The sequence below is a fragment of the Strongylocentrotus purpuratus genome, unplaced genomic scaffold (assembly GCF_000002235.5).
Source record: "Strongylocentrotus purpuratus isolate Spur 01 unplaced genomic scaffold, Spur_5.0 spur5_scaffold_12, whole genome shotgun sequence".
NCBI lineage: Eukaryota > Metazoa > Echinodermata > Echinoidea > Camarodonta > Strongylocentrotidae > Strongylocentrotus > Strongylocentrotus purpuratus.
In genome coordinates, this window is record NW_022145597.1 from 12,237,993 (window position 1) to 12,261,489 (window position 23,497).

The following is a 23,497-nucleotide window of genomic DNA, read 5'->3' on the forward strand; positions in this document are numbered from 1 at the left end:
TCATCACACCCTTCAATCATCATGTGACCACACTGAAATCAAAGTGCTTTGAACAACGGCAAAAGAATAAGAGAAAAAAAAGTTTAAACAAAACTTGAATGAAAAATGAAAAAGAATGGCTTACAAACTTAAAGTGGAGAATGGCAATATGAAATAGGCAAATCAGGCATTTATCTAATTGGTTCCTAGACAATTTCTCAAATTAGTCTTCTGAATTCTCTATTTTCTGTTTTCAACTTGGAATGGTTTTCACAATCAAATGAGAATAAAGAATACATTTCAAATCAGAGTTTCATCATCCATATTGACCTGCACATCCTTCGCATTCAATTTGTAACTTTATCCCTCATTAACATTCTAAATACCGGTACACCAACAGAATTGTAAGCTCTTGTAGACTTGTACTATCACAAATTATGCGAGAAGCATGTATGCAGCAGGGCCCCACATAACAATTTTGGAAGGGAATCCGGATTCAAATTTTCAGAGTCGATAGGCACGAGCCATTCAGCGTGTACACTTGTACATGTATGTGAACATTCTAAGTGTAGGGGGTACCTGTAGACTACTGATTTTAGGTGCCCATATGTCACAAGCATTTGTTAGTGTTTAGCCCTGCATGCAGGATAAAACAACAAGTTTAAAGTTGGTGGGTAAGCAGTTTCCTTGTAGTCCACTCAACGAATAACCCCATGTCTCTTCCATTTTTTAAAGAGTCTTAGGTGGTGCAAATGTAAGATGAGGACTTTACCATATGGGGAAAAAGACATTAATCTACACTTGCCACTCTCCACCCAGGTGTTAAATGGGTACCGGTAGCAAGGATTCCTTAAATGCTGTGACCATCAAAATCGGCAGCCTAGCATAGCCGGGTAATGTTGGAGCGCTTTGAGGACCTTGCAAGGTCGATACGTGCGCTATATAAGAATCCAACATCACTATTACATGTAGTTAAACACCCGGTGTCGAGTACCCCATGAGACTCTTCTTCTACATGACTTTAAAAGGAGTGTCGCGCTTACTACCAATCAACACTTTTCCAGCATGTTAACAATTAGTGTGTCCAGGGTTGATAATAAGAATTCAACCAGAGTACGGACAAGACAATTGAACAATTGTCCCTCAAACATTTTCCATACTAACAATCAGACATCAATAAGGAATGCTATTTCTATGAGATTCTTTATCTACTTACCACTTTCTGCGACGAAGCTGTCTCCACTGTCAGAGTCATAGCATGCAGCGAGGGAGCCGAGGGCACCAAATGTTCCTTTTGGGGCCACTTCTATATTGGGGGTGACCCCTTCGGTCCCGGGTGCCTCTTCATCACCAGATTCTAAAGGGAAAAAAAAGTGAAGAAAAAAACGGTTAATTCCTTTGAATGGTCATGCCTTTAACTCTCCCATGTTGTGGACAGCAAATCCTTTCATAGATTACTAATCATCTGTTATCTGTTCAGATGAAAAGATGTTTGTTTTGTACAGAAGTAAAATCACACATATGCATATATTGCAAAATTATGGCTGTATTCTACTTTCCTCTCCATACATGTATTTGTTACTATCAGATAAGGACAAGATAACCATAAATACAGAAAGAAGTTTTCCAAAGTACATTTTCCTGTTCTTTACTTTCTTTTTCTGATTCCTCCTCCTCCTCCCACTTTCTTTTCCCACCCAACCTTGTGGCCAAACTGTCCCTTGTAATTGATGTCTCCCTCTGTTCTATTCCTATTTTCCTTTCCTATATTGTAGCTTATAGTGTAGCCTTGTCCTTACCTTCAACTATCACACCATGAAAACATAACCAAACAGAAAGAAGGATTTGAAAGTAAATTTTCCTCCTTCCCTGTCTTTTATTCTTGTTCCTCTTCCTCTTCCAAATTTATTTTCCCCACCCGATCTTGTGGCCGAACTGCCCCCTTGTTTCCCTCTCAAGACTAGTCTCAGTTGAGGAAAACATACATGTATTACTTCAGATAAGAATTTTAAAGTAATGTTTATTTTTCCTCTCTTTCCTACTTGCATTTTTTATCCTATTTTGTAGTTCTATTCTACCCTTGCTCTTTATTAGCTAAAGTATCAGTTGGGAAAAGATAGTGGTTAAGAAAAAAGGATGCTAAAGTAATTTCATTTTCTTTCTCTCTCTTTTTCTCCAATTCCTCCTTCTACATCTCCTCCACCTCCTCATACTGTACTTTCGTTTTTATCCTATCATGCAGCTATATTTTATCACATTTTGAGGAAAAATACAGGTTCAGAAAGAAGGCTCCATCTACTATTCCTCTTTTCCTTCTACTTTCTTTTTCTATCCTATCTTGTAGCTGTATTCGTTCCTTGTCCTTTTCTTATTGAATAATCACATTTTGAGGAACGATACAGGATCAGAAAGAAGGCTATATAATAGCAATCCCCCTCCCCTCCATCTACTATTCCTCTTTTTCCCCTTCTTTCTTTCCTATCCTATCTTGTAGCTGTATTTCGAGGGGTTCAGTGACACAAAGACATAACTCCATTTTGGCCATTTTTGAGAAAAACTGGTTTATGTGTCACTGAGCACTTCAGCTGGAGTTAAGTCAATGTTTCACTAGACATTGACTTCAATGGGGTGTTGGGTGGAGTTAAGTCTTTGTGTTTCCTGGAAAGCCCCCATTTTTCTGAACATTTTGATATCAAATACTCATTTTGGCAAAATATGGAGTTATAGCTTTGTGTCACTGACCCATCGATTTATCAAATACTGAAAAGGTACCAGACTACCAGTGTAGAAAGGAAAGCAGGTCAATGCTTTCCTGCCTTCCCAGTACCAAGGCTTTTCTTTTCAGCTAAAAAAAAACCTGGAGAGATAAAAAATCACCAACAAAGATAACAGAATAGCCTGAGGGGGGACAGCAGAACCAAAGTCACGCTTGAACCTCTCCATTAACAACTCAATAACAAAAGGACAAAGAATAATTTTTATGAACGATTATGGCATTTACAGGACAATAGGTATTTCAAAATGGGTACTGCAATCGATGACATAATACAAAACATAAATAAAAAATTGCACAACTGAGCAGCAGTGGAAAGCTGTAGCTGAGAAGAAGGAAAAAAGAGTCCATAACAAAAAATCTTTTATGCTTGCACACTGTTTGAAGTAACAATGTAAAAATCATGGGGGGGGGGGGGGGACGATATTTGGTAGAGAGCACACATGGAAAATGGCCTAGTGTGGTCCGATATAAAGCAATTTAACAATATTTGTGTATTTCTCCATACAAACATAACTGAATCTGCACAAGGAAAGCAGGCAATAAATTACCAACTTAAAAGTTCAAAATAAGTGCTTAACGGACAATTTGTTGGTGAACCGCCCTGCTTTTTACTATTACTATCAGGGTGATTGTGAGCAACAACAACAACAAAATCCTTTTTTCAGTTTTTTTTCTTTCATACTTTTTACTATTTTAATACTAGTACGCACCTCCTTCGTCTGGCAGTGTAGCACAAAGCTAACAAAACTGTTGGGGTTCTTTCAACCGAACAACGTGGGAATTGAAATACGCAAAAGCCCGGATAAAGTGATTGTTGGCAAACATTCAGTGCAAATAGCTCCCATACCATTCCATAAAGAAATTCTTTTGTAGAACAAAACGAAACAAACTGAATCGTTGAACGTTGTACTGTTTATCATTTCTCATCATTCAGGTGAACGATGGTACTCGCATAGCCACGCTGCAACGTGATCTTTTCACACTTCCGTTTCTCATCATCCAGGCCCGCAATAATAGTCACGTGGCAAGGTGGCAACGATTCCATGTGAACTTTCCCAAAAGGTCATGATGCAACGAGACCTTTTCTCATCTTCGTCTTCCCATGATCTGTTCGATACCCGACTTACTGTTGAGTACAACCTATATGAAATGATAAGATTTAAATAGATCTTTAATCTGATCCCCACTCAATTTATGTTACTTGTGATGTCAACAACCGTACTGATTTTACTATGTCCATCTTTTTATATTTGTTATACATGTATGCGTTTATTCGCAATTCTATGTATCTGTTTTTATATTGAGTGAATAAAAGATTTGATTTGAGTTCATTTGATATGCGTTCAAGCTCTCATCATTACAAACACGAGAAGAAGGATGTTGAAAAGTGACCCTGGAGTACTTATTGTCACCGGGATTGGATTGGGCATCTTTGCCTCAGATTCTAAAAAAAAGCCTGGATTTAGCTCATGCTCCAATCATAATTATAAACCTTTAGGTCAGTTAGGAGTCCTATGACTTTTACAGGCCCATTGCCCGTCTGATTATCAAGATATTTCAATCTATTGGGGAAAATGAGTATGGTAAAACCAGTCACTCAAAGATTTTTACTTTTGAGCCCGAGGGGGGGGGGGGGTGTTAGGTATGGAGGAGGGGGAGGCAAGCAAGAAGAGCATTCGACATCAAGAGTGAGTTGGGCGGGGGGAACACAAGATGAATTGAAATATGCGGAAGCTTTAATATTGCACCCAGACAAAGCGATTGTTGGCAAATATACAAAGCAAATAGCTCCCATACAATCCTGTAACCAAAATCCTTTGGTAGAACAAACAAAACCAAATTGAATCATCAAATGTTGTGCTGTTTATCGTATTGCATCATCCAGGCCAACAGTAATAGGCACGTGCACGTGGCCACGATTCAACGTGACTTCTTCTCAGTTTGTCTTCCCACGATCTGTTCGATACCTTTCCGCCTGATACCTCACTTGATGATTATTACAAACTACAAAACATGTGCATCCAAGCTTTCATCATTACATAAATTAATATTCGTCACCTAGCTTCCTCAATGCAAAAGAAATCCAGATTTGGGAGGGTATTGGAGAGGCAGATTCGGATAATGCCTGCAGGGGGAAGGGAGGGGGACCAAGGGGAGGTTACAGTCACATCAGGTTATTTTGGTAACCAATGACAGATACACAGAAACACAAACAGGTACTGTAGATAGACATACATTCGGCTCCCAATTTATTCACCAGACACAGATAAGCCAACATTTATTCTGGCAACCTTCGGACCATGTTCTCTTGCATCAATAATAGTGCTAGGTCTAGCACTGCAATTGGATTTATATTTTAAAGCCCCACTGCACTACCGGTACTTAAAGCTACTTGCGCCATCTATTTAGCAAACAATGCCTAATCGGTGACCATTGATCCCCATGATCCCCTTATTCTTGTGTTAATTTGAGAACTTAGTTGATGAGCTAACCATCTGTCAGTGACCTTGCAGGGAGGTCTAATCCCCCTGGCCAAACTGGTGCAGACAGGCTTTAAGACTACATCAAGGGTTAGGGTGAGTTAGCATCGGGCCCACCGTTCGAGTTAGGAATATTGCATGAAGAATTGAAGATGGTCCCCAGAGTGATCTGTCGTATGATCACGATGAACTTTGACCCTTCCTGGGTTGTGGGAATTTCAGTTGAAAAAAGAGCGAGTACGAAGTGCAGCCAAAAGTAGGTTAGGTTAATTTTCAGGTGACAAGACCTTCGCTGGCTGGCTGGCCTCTGTAGTACAAGCTTGGAGGGGGAGCACTGGCTGGTCCATTAACAAAGAAGAGAACTAGCACGATTGCACAATACGATTGCATTATGGTACTTTTGCAATGACAAAAGAAAAATGCTTAGCTTCTAAACAAATAATAGAGAAATAGTTTTCTTTTATCTAGAGACGATTGTTCTAATACACCTAGCTCCTAAAGATTCTAAGAACAACACTATAGGATATAGAGCAATACTCAATTTATTCCCAGGTTCGTCCATTACGTTTGACCCGCTTTATTGCATCAATGACAAAACAAAATGGCAGGATTGCATATAAGTTCCTTGGCTGATATTAGGCACTCATCTCTACGCAGAGGAGGGGAAATTTGAATTAATTTGCAACCTGCTGAAAAATTAGAGCACACATTATACACTGTACATGTACCGTCCATAGTGAGGAAGATTTGGCTGCTCCGAATACAAAGCCTTCCCAACAAAAGGATAATCCGAACCTAAATATTCTACTTACACGAGATGAGGGGAGTCACGGAAAATTGTAAAATCGTACACACCTGCTGCCGAATGGAATATTCTTGGCTTTTATATCAATTATAACCCGACTATAACCTATTGGAATTTACAAGTAAATGCATGAATACATTCCTCATGCGGTTATTCTATTACGACGTCACGTGAACGTTTCGTGTGGTGCCTAAATGTGCACGTACCAAATGGACGACCGTTTAAAGGGAAAAACGCTTTCAATGCAACCAATCCTGTTTTTTCCTTCATGACCAACGATCACTGTAAATGTATGCACTCTTTGGGGCATGTTGGGCCAAAATTTAAGGGTTTTTCATTTACCATTAAAAAGAAAGATTCAGTGTTCTGTTTGTCACTTTCCAGTCGAGACAAAAATAAGGCTTATTTATTTAATGTTCGTTGAACCCAACCTGCATATCTTAAGAGTCCAGGGGCGATTGTTATTTTTTTTCCTCCCTGTCCTATGGCCCACTTCTAAAGCAAGGTTCAAATTTGTTCAGGTATCCCTAATTTTTATGTTCAGTATATTTGATGAACGTGATATTTGATGTACTCGACTGTATATATATATATATATATATATACCGGTACTACAATTCTGTGGAAATTCTTTCTTTTATAATAATCTTATTTATATTCATAGCTAGTCTGGACAATTACAAAGCTTATATTCATTTCATGTTCGTTGATCCCACTTCTCATTTGACCCCACTTCTCATTTGACCCACTTTAAAAGCAAGGTTCAAATTTGTTCAGGTATTCCTAATTTTATGTAAAGGATATTCAATGAACGTGACATTTGATGTACACGACTGTATGTGTATATATATATATACTACATTTTTGTGGCAATTCTTTCCTTTATAATAATCTCATTCATATTCATACCTAGTCCAGACAATCACAATGCTTAATCATTTAATCTTCGTTGAACCCACCCTGCATAGCTTAAGCAAGAGTCCAGGGGCGATTGTTATTTTAATTTTTTTTCTCCTAGCTATGACCCGTTTCTAAAGCAAGGTTCAAACCTTTTGAAGTATTCTTAATTGATGTACAGCTTATTCCATGAACACAATATTGGATGTAAATGAATACCGGCAGAAAGATAAATTGAAATTGTTTTCAACCGAACTTCTATTTGCTACAAAACGGCGCCATAGGACGTGTAAATCTAGTTCATGTGTAGTCCTGTTAATACCATCATATGAGCACTCTCCAATCGCACACAAAACAGAGTGCAGTGATATGGATGATAATAAATGTATAACAATTTGCATGTAATTAATTAATTTATTAATCAATTAAATATTAAGCTATGAGAGGCATGCAGTGTGAATAAAATTCTAATTAAAATGTGCAATTTCAATACATTTCTATCACCTTTCCTTGAATGCAAATGTTATGCCGTTATCTTCAGGTCATAATAAAATAACATTCGGCATATACTGTACCTAGAATCCCGATAATTAAGTTCCATTGTGTGTGATATACATATAGGCGGGAACGTAGCTTGGCTGGCAGCCAAAACTATGGCGCATCACAAAATGTTGTCTGAAAGACCGGTGACACCCACAGGGCAGACATTCTCTCTCATCAAAATGCTATTGCGCATGTACGACGATACTTTTCCCAAAAGTACAACCACAGCTGTTAACAAACACGAACCCCACATTAGCATTTAAACCATCAACACAATTTTAATTGTAGTATGTTTAGACCTTTTACATATATAAGGTAAATCTCTTATTGAATTTTGTGTCTGGATATGTTGAGAAAAAAAAATGAAACGCGTTTCCGAATGGTTAATTTTCGTCACCACAACCGTATTCAGCAGTATAGCCCCGTTGTTCATGAAATGTGCATGAATACATGTATGCCTCTGCACTTCTGTTACATATTTATATGCAACTTCCCCTCATATATATTCTTTAAAAAACTATAGAACCATATGGTCTCAAAAAAATTCAAACAAAGGACTATGCCTTCCATTAATGAAAGTATTGGAAAACATCATAAATATATATATATATATATATATATATATATATATATATATATTTAGAACACTGACAAATTACTCTTTTGTACATTTTGCACTGGAAATTTAAAGAAAATTGCACGTGGCAAATCACTGAGAAATCAAGTCGTACACGTGAGTCTATGAGGCGAAAAGTATGTGTCGAAACGTGACTTTGCCAGACAGCGGTTTGGCGGGAAGCTCTATACTTGGCAGTATGCCAAACCAAGAGCGAAACACGCCCACCATCATTTGAATTATTCGGTACATACGTGAGTCTATAAGGCGAAAAAGTATGCGTCGAAACGTGACTTTGCCAGACAGCGGTTTGGCGGGGAAGCTGCACACTTGGCAGTTTGCCAAATCAAGAGCGAAACACGCCCATCATCATTTGAATAATTTCGTACCTACGTGAGTCTACGAGGCGAAAAGTATGCGTCAAAACATGACTTTGCCAGACAGTGGTTTGGCGGGAAGCTGAACACTTGGCAGTATGCCAAATCAAAAGCGAAACACGCCCATCATCATTAGAATTATTTGGTATATCCAGTGCATATATATTTTCATAGACTATACAAACTTAAACGTGAACCTCCCTAAAAAAATGCATGCAACAAAGCTGCTACCATTCTACGATTCAAAATTCAGTCAAGGAATTACAGCAATACATATCAAATTCTCGATGGAACCTTTGTGTAGAGAAAGCTTTTTCCACCTTTTATAGAAAAGCATATGAAATATTTAGTTGTCCATGGGGTCAAAGGAGGTCACAGTTGATACAACCATACTAATCAATAACGTGTTCCTCACCTAAATATTTATAGAATTTCATGAATAAAAGGTTTGGCTTGGTATACGTGAACAAAGAAGCGTTAACCCTCACTTTCCTAGGGAGTTTAAATATATACAGTATATGTACATTACATTCAGTACACATTACAAACAATATCTACAGTGTCAAAATCTTCGATCAGATTCTCTGTTGCATTTAATAGGTATGCGTTAACCAAAAATGAAATGTTATAATCGTAATGCAAAAGTGTACACCATCTCAAACATCCTCTTAGAATATCATTCCCTAAAATATCCATCCAGCTTTTTCTTTTTGTAAGGAGATTAGATTTCTTCCATGTATGAATGAATAGTGTTCAATGGAATGTTGAAATACTGGACAGGGCTAGCTCCTCACGGCGTTGTAAGGGTTAACGTTTGAAACATGCTATCAAGGCGATATCCCAGGGATCTAGGTTGCAAGCAGCTGAACCCCAACGTAAGATGTTATCAAAAAGAGCTTTATATTCTTTTATTTCCAAATCGCCTCGCTTTATTCCCATATCGACCACATTTATCACCCCCATCTGAACTTTACAAGCCAGTGTTTATGCCCAACGCGCCATGAGAACGATTGCATCAGGTATTATGTCACAGGAAGCCAGACAAAGGGCTGGAATTTTGAAAGAGATGAAAAGGAAGAAAAGAACCAGGCAGTGTGGTCACAAGTTCAAAGGAGCCTGGTCCATTGTGTGCAGTGGCCGTAAAACCCACTCGACCCTCAGGCTCTCTCTCGATGCACAAAGATATGGCCAACTGTTAAATATAATATCATACAAAACACCGACAATCCTTATTATGTCATCGAAAAGTCTGCACAGGGCAGACATTACACAGAGTTCGCAGAACCTATATTTTTCTGTATGCAGCATGTTCGTACACTAAAGGGGTTTCGGTAAAATCAACAGTTGTTCTTTTCGGCGGCCATTTTTTCTTCTCCATAATTGCACGAAATGGCTTGAGTGCAATATCCTACGCAGTTTAGAACTGTTGTAGTGGGGTGTTTTTTTACTGGAGATTCAAGCCTTGGCATGAGATCAAATAGATATTTTAAAGTCCCACTGCACTACTTGTAGCTACTTGCACCCTCTATATAGCAAACAATGCCTAATCGGTGCCTGGTTAGTTCCCTATGATCCTCTTTTTCTTATGTTAATTGAGAGCCGATTTGATGAGATAACCACCTGTCAGTGACCACGCTGGGTGGTCTAATCACTCCTGTAAACTAGTACAGATGGGCTTTAAGCTCTTGATTTAACTGTAAGGGGTTCTATGTGGCTATACTGTATTCAAATATTACTTATTCAAATATTACTTCTTCAAAGTGACATTTTGAATTCAATTCAATTCTTTATTCAACCAGTATTACAACAATTTACAATGAAAATATACAATAAAGTGGCTATAACCCCTTAGAAGCAGAAATCTGCTTGTAATCTGTGATAGTGAAGTGCATTCTCAGTGAGTAGCATTAAAACTACCATGTTAGCTTTATACACTGGGTTTTATGTTATAAGTGTCTTCATATAAAGCCCCACTGCACTACTTGTAGCTACTTGCTCCCTCTATATAGAAAACAATGCCTAAGAAGTGCCCATTGGTCCCCCATGATCCTCTTTTTTTAATGTTAATTGAGAGCTGAGTTGCTGAGATAACCACCTGTCAGTGACCACGCTGGGTGGTCTAATCATTTCTGGCCAAACTAGTACAGACTGGCTTTAAACGATCACCTATAGAATGATTGGTGAAGGTCTGTAAGGTTGGTTTGATACATTCTAGCTATACACAAATTATTTTTCAGGTGATAGGTACACTTTAAAGCCGGTCTGCACTAGTTTGGCCAGGGGGATTAGACCACCCAGCGTGGTCACTGACAGGTGGTTATCTCATCAAACCAGCTCTCAATTAACATAAGAAAAAGGGGACCATGGGGGACCAGCAGGCACCGATTAGGTATTGTATGCTCTATAGAGGGCGCAAGTAGTGCAGTGGGGCTTTAATAAAGCTTCAGCAAGACAGCAGTCTGCATTTGCCACTCTCGACCCAGGTGTAGAAGGTGAACAACTGGTTCTTACACAATCACTGCTACTGAACCTAACAAAAACAGGGACATAACTTCCGAAGCAACTTGAAAGCGATTGGAGACTCAATTCCATTATGCTATATGAGCTACAAAGTATGACTGCAGTTTAGATCCATGTGCCAAGCCAACATGATAAATGTTGCTGTTTTTTAAGCCTAAGCCTAAGGCATCCCACACTTCTGATTTGTTTTCTTTCTTATTGCTCACAGCTCTACGGGTCTGGGTTACATTTTAAAAAACTTCAAAATGATGGATTCGTGTTAGGTCGAAAACATTGCCACAATGAGTCTGTGTTGCATGAATGACGTTGCCACAATGGATCCGGTTACATTTTTTTTTAAACGCCACTGTGGGTCTATATTGCACAAAAAAAAACGATTCACCAGGTTAATTAATATCAAACCGGTGGCTGTAGAATCGTGTCAACATACATGTACAGTAAATTTAAAGCGGGACTGCACTACTTGTAGCTACTTGCGCCCTCTATACAGCAAAGAATGCCTAAGGGGTACCTTTTGATCCCCCATGGTCCCCTTTTTCTTATGTTAATTGAGAGCTGATTTGATGATGTAACCACCTGCCAGTGACCATGCAGGGAGGTCTAATCCCTCCTGGCCAAACAGGTGCAGATAGGCTTTAATATAGACCATGGCCTGAACAGCTCCAATTGATGGCGATCACAATTATGTACAAGAGATAGGAGACTGTAAGCTTGCGATTGATTTGGATCAATCGCAACTCTTTACAATACAGGGCCCAGTTTATATTTAGCATCTGGTAAAAGTAATTGGACTGCATAAACTTTATCAAATTATAATTATGTAGCACTTCACATCACCTACATAACAGACTGGACAATGTTGATTTCAAGCCCTGGCTCTCACCCTCCTTCTCTCACTCTCCTTCTCTCTCTCTCTTTCCCTCTCTCTCTCTCCCTCCTTCTCTTTCTCTCTCTCTCTCTCCTTCTCTTTTCTCTCCCTCTCTCTGACCCATCTCATTCTTTCTCTCTTTCTCTCCCTATTTCTCTCTCACCTATTTCATTCTTTCTCATTCTCTGTCATTCTTTCGCTCTATCTCTCTCTATATCTCTCTGTCTCTCCCTCCATCTCTCCCTCCTTTTTATTATTAGCATACAGCATGTAATGGGTCAACAAATATGAAGAGCATGAACAAAATACAACACCACCCCACCCCCTCCCAGCCCCCTACCATGCTGAATTCGGCTCCAGGTGCACCCTTCCGCATGAATTCAGTACACAAGGGTAAGGAATCCACCGCATTCAGCGCAAAACTATTCTTGACGAGTTGTCCCTTTAAGCCTTCATGAACGAGAAATTTCAGAAGTCGATAGGTCAAACATTGGCCTTGATTTCTATTAATAATTCAATTCACTGGAACACCCGTGGATAATTTGGATGAAACCTGCAATTCAATTTTTGCTGTCAACAGATGGCGGTATTGCAATATTGCCATGTTTCTGAGGACAAAGAAAAGCATTTTCATTTAAAAATGGCCAAGATGTTCACAAAGCCACAGCACAGGGTCAGAAAATACATGTTCCATCATGAAATAATTAATGTATATTTCAAGGCAAGGAACCGTGAATCCTCTATTCAAACTAGATTCTTGTTGTTGTTGTTGTTTGTTTGTTGTTGTTGTTGTCGTGTTGTTTTTTTTTTTTTTTTTTTGGGGGGGGGGTGGTTGTCACTTACTGGTACATGTTTCTCTAAGGGGTATGATAGAGTGATTTTTTTTCTTTACTTATTATTGTTTGTTTTGTTTTCTGATAACAATCTATTCTCATTGTTGTCTTTGGAGTAGGAAAAGGGCTTCTTTTAGAACACATCAGAGGAATCCAATCAGGAGGGAAATTATAAAAGGTGAAATTCAAAGTATTACCAAAAAAATGTACTTTCTCAATAGTTTCTGAATCATTACTAAGCAAATAATCACAGAACTCATACATGCATATTCTGTTAAACTTTTTTTTTGACGCCGCTCACATAGAAAACGTTCAACTCGAACCTTAGATTGCATTTCCTGTTCTACAGGTAGAATGCATGAATACCATGACGATTCCTTGCAGCTCTGATTGTTTTTTCGCTGTGCATTTGTTCTTTTTCTATAATTTCTTATTCCTGTTTTATTGTCGTTTTCCCCAAAATGGACTTTGTGATCATAACAGGGTTCTCAACTTTTCATGAAATATAGATCAACCTTATTCTTCCCAAATTCTTTGCTCGTTTGATACTTTCAAAAATTCACCACACTTTTTTCAACCTTTTTCCAGTTTGAAACATCATTAGTATTGTATTTAAAGTTAGTGGTTACCTTACATTTTATATTCCTGATTTATTGTCATCTTTTTGTAAGAATTACAAAAAATAGGACTTTGTAGTAAGAACAGAGTTCCCTGCATTTCATGAAAATAGATTTACCGATTCATCCCTGATGTTTCCTGTGTGAAATTCAAAATTCCACCACAATTTGTTCAACCTATTTCCAGCTTGAACATCTTCAGTGTTTGAAATTAGAAGTTACCATACCCCCACCCCCCCCCCCCCCCCTCTCTCTCTCTCTCTCTCTCTCTCTCTCTCAAGTCTACAGAGAGAAAGAGGGGTATTTCCTTAATAATATTAAGCTAACCAGACAACTGATTATGCTGTTTGGACAAATAAGAGGGCCCAAGCACTTTCTTTGGGGGCTAATAAAATTGGCCTGATTTTCAGTGAATTTCAGTGAATTTTATCAAATTCCATGATTGTTCCTTCACTGGAATAAAAGAAAACTAATTTTGCAGGTTAACCAAATTTCAAGGGTAGCTGGGAAATCTGAAAGCAAGAATTTGATTTGGTTAATTTGATTAAATCTTTGGATCACCAAATCATCTGTACAACACATGCTCCTGCAATAATTTCTCCACAGTAAATTTCCAACACTAATCAAAGTACAGTCAAAACTGTCTATAGCAACTGCGCAAGGGAAACACAAAAAGTGGCCTTTGTAGACAAGTTCCTTTAGTACATGATTCAATGAGAAACCATTTTCAAGGGAAACAACAAATGTGGCCCTTGTAGGCAGGTGGTCTTTGTAGACAGGTGATCACTAAAGCAGGTTTGACTGTACCAACTTCAACCCTAGATGTAACACTATACTTACTCCCTATCCCTAACCCTAACCCTAATCCTTACCATTAACCCTAAACCCTAACCTAAAACCCAATTGCCACCCCAAGCCTATAATAAAATCAGAAACTGTCCAACACATGAAAACTTTAACGATCTGTAACAAGAGCAGGGTTTTTTTTAGTAGGAAACTTTAGCGGATCGCACAATGTCAGTGTTGTTTCCTTTGTGATTCGTTTTTTTTTGCGGTACAAAACTTTCTCAAACTAAACCGCAAGAAGAGTTTGTGAAAAAATTTCGGGAACCCTCTAGTTTTGGGTTTTACAGTAAACCTTTTCTGTTTAACAAACGTTACCATTGTCGTTGTGTGACCGCAAGAAGAGTTTGTGAAAAAATTTCGGGAACCCTCTAGTTTTGGGTTTTACAGTAAACCTTTTCTGTTTAACAAACGTTACCATTGTCATTGTGTGAAGCAAGAAGAGACAGTGGGTCGCAGCCTACCTCCCTCTCTGGCCCTTGTTGACCAGTTGCTGCTATGCCTTCAGTTGCTTGCGTTGGGTCAGAAGCTTTGGCCTCCTGTCCTTCAGCTGCAGATGAGGATTTGCCTTGTTGTTCATCATCGGTTTTTCTCCTTTTTGGCGGGACTTGGTCTGAGTCACTTGGAACGGCATCTCCCTGAGGTTATGTATTTGAATGAGGATGAAGATGATGATGTTGATGATGATGATGATGATGATGATGATGATGATGATGATGATGATGATGATAATTATGTTGATAATTATGATAATGATGATATTAATGATGATAATGATGATGATGATGATGAAGATGATGGTGATCGAAATGATGATGGTGATGTTGGTGATGATGGTGACGATGATGATGAAAATGAAGATGATGATGATGATGAAGATGATGATGATGATGATGACGATGATGATGATGATAATGATGATGGTGATGATAATAAGACGAAGAAAAAGAAGAACACAAAATAATAACTGTTTCTTAAACAGCACTAAACCCTTACAACGTAACTGAAAAAAGCGCTTTAAATACACTACCTGGATTCTACACCTTAATCCACTGCACGTTCCTTTACTCAAGGACTCAAGTGCTGTGTCGGGTATTGAACACGCGACTTTTGCATTCCCAGTCGAGTGATTAAACCACTAGGTCATGACACCTCTATACCACTACCATCGGAGAGTGTCTAGGAAAATTTTCTTCCCAGGTAAGGTAAGGAACACCAAATTACCTAAGCCTTGAACTTAAGCATAAGCCAGTGAAGTTCTGAGTGTTGATAGCAACAGAATCTTCAGTGCAGATAAGGGGAGAGTTTCACAAAGACTAAGATTGACTTTAAGTTGAACTTAACTATGGCAGGCCTTTCATGCCAATAGTTCCTCTAACCGTTCCTGGCATTGGTTTCTCAAGGGACGTACAAATCGTGGTCACAAATCTACAGAATTTACCTTTTTGATAGTTCATTATTGAAGGAAAAAAATATTATCTAAAGATCATAATTAAGAGAACAATGGTGAGAGCAACTAGTACAGAGATGCTAACCTCTTGACACAAAAAAACAGACTGAGTATCCAAAAAAAAATCAGATTTTGGAGAGAAAAATCAGATTTTCACGAAAACTCAACACTACCAATGGCCGGTTGGCCCCGGGCCAGTAAACTTTCAGAAAAATGTGATACTGGTACGTACAGTCAAGTAAAATGTTTGCTCTTTCATTAAAATTTTAAAAGAAAATTGTAAGGCAAAGTTTTTGTTGGGGCTGCGGGGGTTTACTTGTTCATGTTTTAATGCAATTCCGTGGTTTTTATGGGTATTTTAAAAAAAAAAATCGTATTTTAAGAGGTGATATCATATTATCGTATTCCACTCTTATTATCGTACTAAATACAATTAAATCGTACTGGTTGGCACCTCTGCTAGTAGCATGAACAGCCTGCCATAGTTAAGTCCAACTTAAAGTTGATCTTAGTCTTCATGAAACACCCCCAGGACAATTCCACGCAATGTGCCCCATGTGGTACATGACTTTCATCCTTCTATTGCATCTAAAAATAGCTAGGGCCTTAAAAATAAAATGTTGTATTGCCCTTAGCGACGAACAAAAAATCTTGAATTCTATGGTCGGCTTTTCAAAAAAGTTTTTTTTTACCGTCTTTTAGAGAAGAAAAAAAATTAAAACATTAAAAACTGAAAAATATTAGGCCTAATGATCACATCAAGACATTTTTTTTATTTCTAAATTTTAATTGAATATCAGAAAAGGGTGTATGGCACAGATCGTGCAGAATCGCATAACTGTAAAGTTGTGGTAAATATACTTACCTCGTTACCTCCACCATATTCTTTTGCCAGAGCCTCCATCATCAGCCTTTTATGCCGGACCTTTTCCCCACCTCTCTTACCCCGATGTGTTTTTCGCTTCATTTTCCTGCAGTGAGAAAAATGTAATCATGACGATGATTGTAAATCAATCCCTTATCGATTCCATTGTTGATTTAAAGGGAAATCCAACCTTAATAGTAAATTACTTTAAAAGAAAGCAGAAAAATCAGAGAAGCTGATTAGTGATAGTTTGAACGAAATTGGACAAAAAATGAAAAAGTTAAGAAATTTTCAAAGTTGTAATCATAATACATATGAGCACCTCAAATTGGCTGAATCGGCAGTGTCACTGTGACAAAATGCCGGATAAATCACAGAAATTTTTTAGTCCATTTCTAATGTAGTACATTGAGCGGTTCTTGAATAAGAAGGATTTTAATTCTACGTGATCATTACAGTCTCTCAATTGCAACTTGGTATAAAATTATAATGACTAACTTAATTTATAATCAATAACCATTGGGGGGGGGGGATCTTGAAGAGATTTTGAGAGTGGGGGTCTTGATTCCCTCAATCCCCTCTCTAGAACAGCTACTGTTTAAGAAAGATCATCTCATTTAATAATCTTGAAAACTCACTACCATATCAATGCTTTTCAGTGGAAGGGAAGATTTTGTGAAATGGCCAATTTCATACAAGTCAATAAAGAGTTTTCAATTTTCCAATATCCAGATATTTCATCACATAGCCCTTGGGGAGTGTTTCACAAAGACTAAGATCGATTTTAATTTGGACTTAACTGTTTGCTCTCACCATTTACTGGCATTGGTCTCTCAAGGGACGTACAAATCGTGGTCACAAATCTACAAAATTTAAATATTTTGATAGTTCGTTATTGAAAGAAAAAATATTTTCTAAAGATCATAATGGTGAGAGCAAACACTGGCATGAACAGCCTGCCATGGTTACATGTAAGTCCAACCTAAAGTCGATCTTAGACTTTGTGAAACACCCTCCCCCCCCCCCTGATGTGATCCTCTGTACTTTACTCACCCAAAGTGTTTGGTCTCCAGGACATTGCCCTGCTCCTCTCTCTGCCCAATCTTCACACCTTTCTTGGCGATGTTTTCAGCTGTGGGAAAGTTTCTATAAATAAAGCAATGAGAAATCAATGGTCCCGAGTCCTGCAGAATGGAACTTCAAGTCAATGTCTAAAATTGATTTTAAAGTCATGCAAGTCCTTCTAAAGCAAATTGAGAATGCTAATATATGGCCTCCTTTTGGCAGAAGAGCTACGGATTATTCATAGCATGTACATGTAATGCCTGTCAAGTGTTAGACTCTGAGCAGACAGGGCCCACAGGGAATGGTTACAATGAGTTACTTCACTTCATTGTAAGATAAAGCTTTGTTCTAGAAGAGAAGAAGACATTGGAATGAAAGTTATTCATGTTGATGCCTGTCAGATTCATGTTTAAAACAAAATTAACATTTAAAGGTAATACAAAGTTTTGGTATGGGGTCATGAACTAAACATATTTGAAGCATACATGCGATTTTACAACATTCAATGATTGTTGTAGTGGTTGAAATTGATTCTAAAAGTGATGAAATCGTAAATAATAAACTCTATATGTTGTATAGCGCCCTCTCAAGACTGATATTACTTTAGCTTTGAAACAATGTTTCTTGACTACAATCGACCGATTCGCTATTCCCGTTTGGAAATTATATCAGAACTGCATATTGTGAGATTTCCATGGTCGCAGCTACCATGGAATGGCCTTAGGTACTGTTTCATTGAAACAGCAGTTTCTTTAATCATTTTTCTTGATCTGTTTTTTTGTTTTGTTTGAAACTTGAAGACACCGTAACATGAGTTTTTTTGCAGACACATTACGTTCCAGAGAAAGTCAAAGTACGAGTATTCCGGTGGGACGGAAAGTCCCCAAATTTGTCCTTTTACGTAGAGTTTACCGCCGCCCATAGAGTAAGTTTAAATTATGAAATACTCAATACTTGTTTAATGAAGGATAAATATGTGTAGATTAATTCAATGTTGAGAAATAAACTGTGCAAGATTTTGTGTCAACGTGTCAGATTAATTTGGTATGTGCGTACAGTTTCAAATAGGGCATTGTGCGCACTGTTAAGACTTTACGTCTATCGGTCAAGTGAAAGTTGTTGTTTATTTCGAAAAGCCGTAAATTCAGTGGAAATTGTAATTTAACGCAGAGACACAAAGTATTGCACAGATATAGTTAGAAGTGAGTGTAAATGGAGTGAGATATTTGATTATAGCTTATTTACATAAAAATGATGAAAACCAAGATTGGTTTTAAGAGTAAGAGTTAATTTCACCAGGCCATGCATGAAATCTGGCTTGCAAAAAGTAGGTCACTGCTATTAGGGTCATTCACAAAGTGAAGTGTCTAGGACCTGATATTTAGTTTGTAAAAATACTGCATGCATATTGAACTTTGGTTGCTCATATGAACAAAGAACTTGGGTTTATTTGGAGAAAGTAAACATGTACGTATAACAGGCAATTTATGCAAGTGTATGAATTAAAAGGTTTAGTCTTGGCAAATTAAAGAATGCCATGCTATTTGTATAAATTCATAAAAGAAAACACTTAATGAGTGCGCATAAATTGTATGCAAATTTCTAAAGAATAATTTGGTCATTTGGTTGTATCAAAAGTAAAGGAGATTTACAAGTTTGATAAATTCTCATTTTGGCTGAGTTTGAAAATCAGCAACAGTTATTTAGCAAGGTGGATTGAATGCAAAGGAAGTCATGTTTGCTTCTGCGCATAATTATTTAGGTCAGTTGTGAAAGTCACTTTGACAGGTGTATGTGACAAGCTATTGGATTAAGGCGTTGCATGTATATGCACATGCTTGTGCTCTGATCATCATGGAGTTAATTTTTGGTTGAGATTTTTGGCAAGACATACAGTGAACCATTCAATGAAATATCTTGTGTGTAACTCTATGACTGAATATCTGAATGCTAACACCGGATTTTCTATCTGTATCTTCTTTTTGATTACAGATTGAATAAAACAGTTATGCAATTTACAAGCGGCGTCCGGTCTCATTTATCGAATGATCCAGGTACTATTTGAAATATTTGAAATTTACTGGGAGCACCGGTAAGTGTTTGATTATTCAATTTCTCGAAAGCAAAAGTATTTTTAGAGCCTAAATTTTCCAGTGCTTATTATACATCCACAGGGGCATCCAAATATATCAAAAGAGTAAAGAATTACAGTTCATCCAATTTTCAAAATCTCCCAAAACTTTATATTTGCAAACCCGTTGGCCTATCAAGAAACACCCTCTCGTCTCTCAAATATAGTCTTCAGGTGAGGGAAAAGTGAGATATTGACTTTACCATATATGGGGAATGGATGAAAATTCTTAAGCATTACATAACGCCTGTTGGTAATAAAACTGAAGGTTAAATACTGATGTCTGACAACACCTGTTTATATCAGGTAAACACCACAGAACGGTGTCTGTCAAATTCACCATACATGTAGGCGCGTCTTCATCATCTCGAGATAAATAGCCCGCTATTTCTGATTTGGGAAATAATCCCGAAGGAAACAAATCGCATCTTCACTATCTCGAGATTCGACCTCGAAACTTGAAACTCGACTTTGAGAAATTAGCTCAAGATATTTTGCTCAGCGTTAGCGCGTATTGTGAATCTTTGGTCTAGTGAAGACGAACAGGACAAATAGCTGGACATTTTGCCAAATAGTGGGATATTTTGCAAACTATCCCAAGATATCTTGGGATGACAATCCTGACCAAATATCCTTTTAATTGCTACTTCGGTCTGATGAAGACGCAAATTAGCTGGATAGTTTGCGATCGGGATAGTTAAAATAGCTGGATATTTGGCAATCTCGAGATAGTGAAGACAGGCTTCATGAGAACCCACTCCTATGCGTCTTTCTTATTCTGTCTGTTTGGAACCACAAGGGCATATTACTCATAACAAAGACTTTAATACCGCCCCTGTAGTTCAACTGACCATTTCTCTGTTGTAGTCCAAGTGCATTGGGAAATACTACTTCAGCTTGAACCTGGGGGGGGGGGGGGGTGTTCCACAAAGATTCTAAGTCAAACTTTACTCTAAGTTGGACTTAAAAATTATGGAGAGCCATTTGTAGCCTTGAAATAAAATATATTCAAAAGCAAAAATTCAAGTATTTTAGACTTTTCATAAATTCCATATTAAGGACATGAAATCTCCTTGATAATAGAAAATATGAATGATTTGAATCAACATTTCATGCCTTTTAGTATAACTTTTACAAAATATGTTCATACATGTAGATGCGAACGGCTTTCCATAATTGTGAAGTCCAACTGTAGAGATAAGTTCAACTTAGGATCTTTGTGAAACACCTCCCTGGACAGATAAATCCAGGGGCAGGTGACACGGATACCCATAAAACTACAGCACACTCACCTCTTTCTCTCATTCCTCCATTTCTGGATTTCATCGGGCGTGTCCAGCCATTTGATCTTCCTTGACCCAGGGCCGTGGTGCAGCTTGTGGTGCAGCTTGACCACCTTGGGATGTCCAACAAACCTACAATCTTTCTCCTCGCACTGACCACCCGGAAGAAAATTAAGAAGAAAAATCAATTAGTCTTCTCTTTATAGTCCCAGGTTGTTCCTAAATACTAAATACATTTATGTTTCTATGCAACAGACCTAATCCGACTCTCCTCAAGCATGAACAACTTAATATTTTCACATTAGCAAGAACTAAGGCTGCGACGGGTAGTCGAATGCTCGAGTACCCGCACGGTTGACAACTACTCGGGTACGAGAAATCGTACCCGAATATTTGGCCGCAAAAAAAAAAAAAAAAATGTCCAGGCCCACGGTTACCCGTGCCAGGGGGAGCGGCGACTGCTGGCATGGTACCGTCGGTAAAAATGTTTCCAAACTCAAGCACTGTCAAACTCACCTTTCAGAAACTGGGACCAAATGTCCAGATTTCTGTTTGGACTTGGAGGAAAATGGATTATTCTGCCATCTTTGGTTTTTAAAACAGCATTGTTTACTGTTATTATTCTTATTAAATCGGCACCTTCAACTGCAAATCAAAGTAAAATTGCATGCGTTTTCGGCGAGGGACCTGGGAAACTGCCGAGTGTTATGGTAGTGGCAAAAAAATCAAAAAAATCAAAAAATCAAAAAAAAAAAAAAAAAAATTCAAAAAAATTCAAAAAAATTCAAAAAAATTATAAAAAAACATGGCGTCCGAATATTCGAGTATTTGCTTGTGAGCCTGGGAGTGTACTCGGGTACCTCATTACACTGTTTTGCACAGCCTTAGCAAGAACCGAGGTAAGTGGTCATTTGTTTGGTGTCCGACACATCGCCAAATATTGTGTCATTTCACTTCACAAATGATCTTATCTTAACTTTATAATTAAGCACTCTTAACTTTCATAAGACAATAATCAGATATAATAAAACCTGAGAAAGTGGTCAGTAAATAGGATTTAAAAAAGCTTAAACCTGCTCAATTATGACCGTTTTGACAAGCTTGACCCCTGACCTGACCTGACCCCTGACCTCTGATATTACCTTGACATGTTCAGCTATGTGACTCTTGAGTTCCTCATCTGACTGAAAACCTCGGTCACATACGTCACAGTAATGGGAGTAGTTGATTTCCTTCGGCGCTTTGGCTTTCTTGTTTTTCTTTTTCCCGCCTCCCCCTTGCTGAAACACAAAGAGAGAGACGCAAGCAAAAGATTTTTGTTGTAACTCAAATTTTACTGGAACCGGGTGTAATCAAAGACAATAGTCTACATATTAAAGAGGAACTGGAAGGCAGTATTGATGAGAAGTGAGAACAATATGAAATAAGTAAAAATTAAGAACTTTGATAGTTTGATAGGCATTTCAATTGAAGGGCTTGAATAGTCGTGCAGTTGCCAACTTCTGGCAAGATCGACCAGACCTACATTGTACTAGTTGTAGTTCAAAAGCTTCGGTTTCTGATATCGATGGTGACTTTTATCTACCTGGCCCTGAATCCACTTCCTTTTTTGTCAATTTTTTTTTTTCGATTTTTTTTTTTTCTGCTTCTTCTTGCACTTTTTCTTGAAAGTTCAGTTCTGCCACTTCTGGCTCTTCTCCTCCTCCTTCCTGTTTTGTGTTTCTCTCTCTCTCTCTCTCTTTCTCTCTCTCTCTCTTGTTATTAAAGTTACTTTACTTGTTTAGTATGTACTCTTCCTCTATTTTCTTTTCTTTTTTCTTTTAGTCTACTTTCTTTCATTCTAGATTACCGTCTAGACCTAGATCTACTTCAAGTTCCATATGTGTAACGAATCGTGCACCTGGATCTCGTTTGACAAAAGTTGGTTAAAGAAACGGAACCCAAATTAAGGCTTTTATATGATTACTTTTAGTTTTACTGTAGGCCTAGATCTACTAGTGTACTAGCTCGTAGTCGTACCTGTTCAAAGGAATGTCCACCACCTCCATGTCCACCTCGTCCACGACCACCTCGTCCACGACCACGTCCACCACGTTTCATGTTGAAACCGGAATTATTGTCCCTATTATTAGCATTAAAATTGTTGTAATCGTTTGGCCCGTTTGTCGGCCTGTGAAACCTTGGAGGTGAGAACTGCCCTTCAAATCCTCCCCGGGTGGCCCGTGCCCGTGCGCTGCCATCGGGAACCCATCATGCCTGCCTCCCATCCCACCCCGATAGGGTGGTCGTGGTCCCCGCTGGAAGAAAGGTTCTGGTGGCATTCCGTGTCCATGTGGCCCGGGAAATCTTGCTCCTTCGTGATGAAAATCTGGAAATTGCTGGGGTCCTGGGAATCCTCTGGGTCCCTGCATAAATTGTCCATCATTGCCTGGATGTCTCGGCCCATAATTAGGGCCGTGAAATTGGTGAGGAGGAAATCTCGGCATTGTTTACAAATTGTTCCTCGTGCAGAATAAAGCGTGTATGAATATCTCACTGAAGATATCTCT

The 23,497-nt window shown here is 38.3% G+C and overlaps 1 protein-coding gene across 1 annotated transcript in view; it reads right to left on the bottom strand.

The window, feature by feature from the left end:
* The window catches only part of LOC100892763 (nuclear fragile X mental retardation-interacting protein 1), a 39,449-nt gene extending 15,952 nt beyond the window's left edge, over positions 1-23,497 (bottom strand). Inside the window, exons 1-7 of the mRNA XM_030981840.1 lie at positions 22,968-23,497; positions 22,091-22,228; positions 20,958-21,100; positions 17,523-17,615; positions 16,470-16,575; positions 14,573-14,792; positions 1,196-1,336 (exon numbers count right to left, since the gene is read on the bottom strand). Of these exons, the coding sequence (XP_030837700.1) occupies positions 1,196-1,336; positions 14,573-14,792; positions 16,470-16,575; positions 17,523-17,615; positions 20,958-21,100; positions 22,091-22,228; positions 22,968-23,048 (922 nt within the window). The 5' untranslated portion in view covers positions 23,049-23,497. The remainder of the gene's footprint in view (positions 1-1,195; positions 1,337-14,572; positions 14,793-16,469; positions 16,576-17,522; positions 17,616-20,957; positions 21,101-22,090; positions 22,229-22,967) is intronic.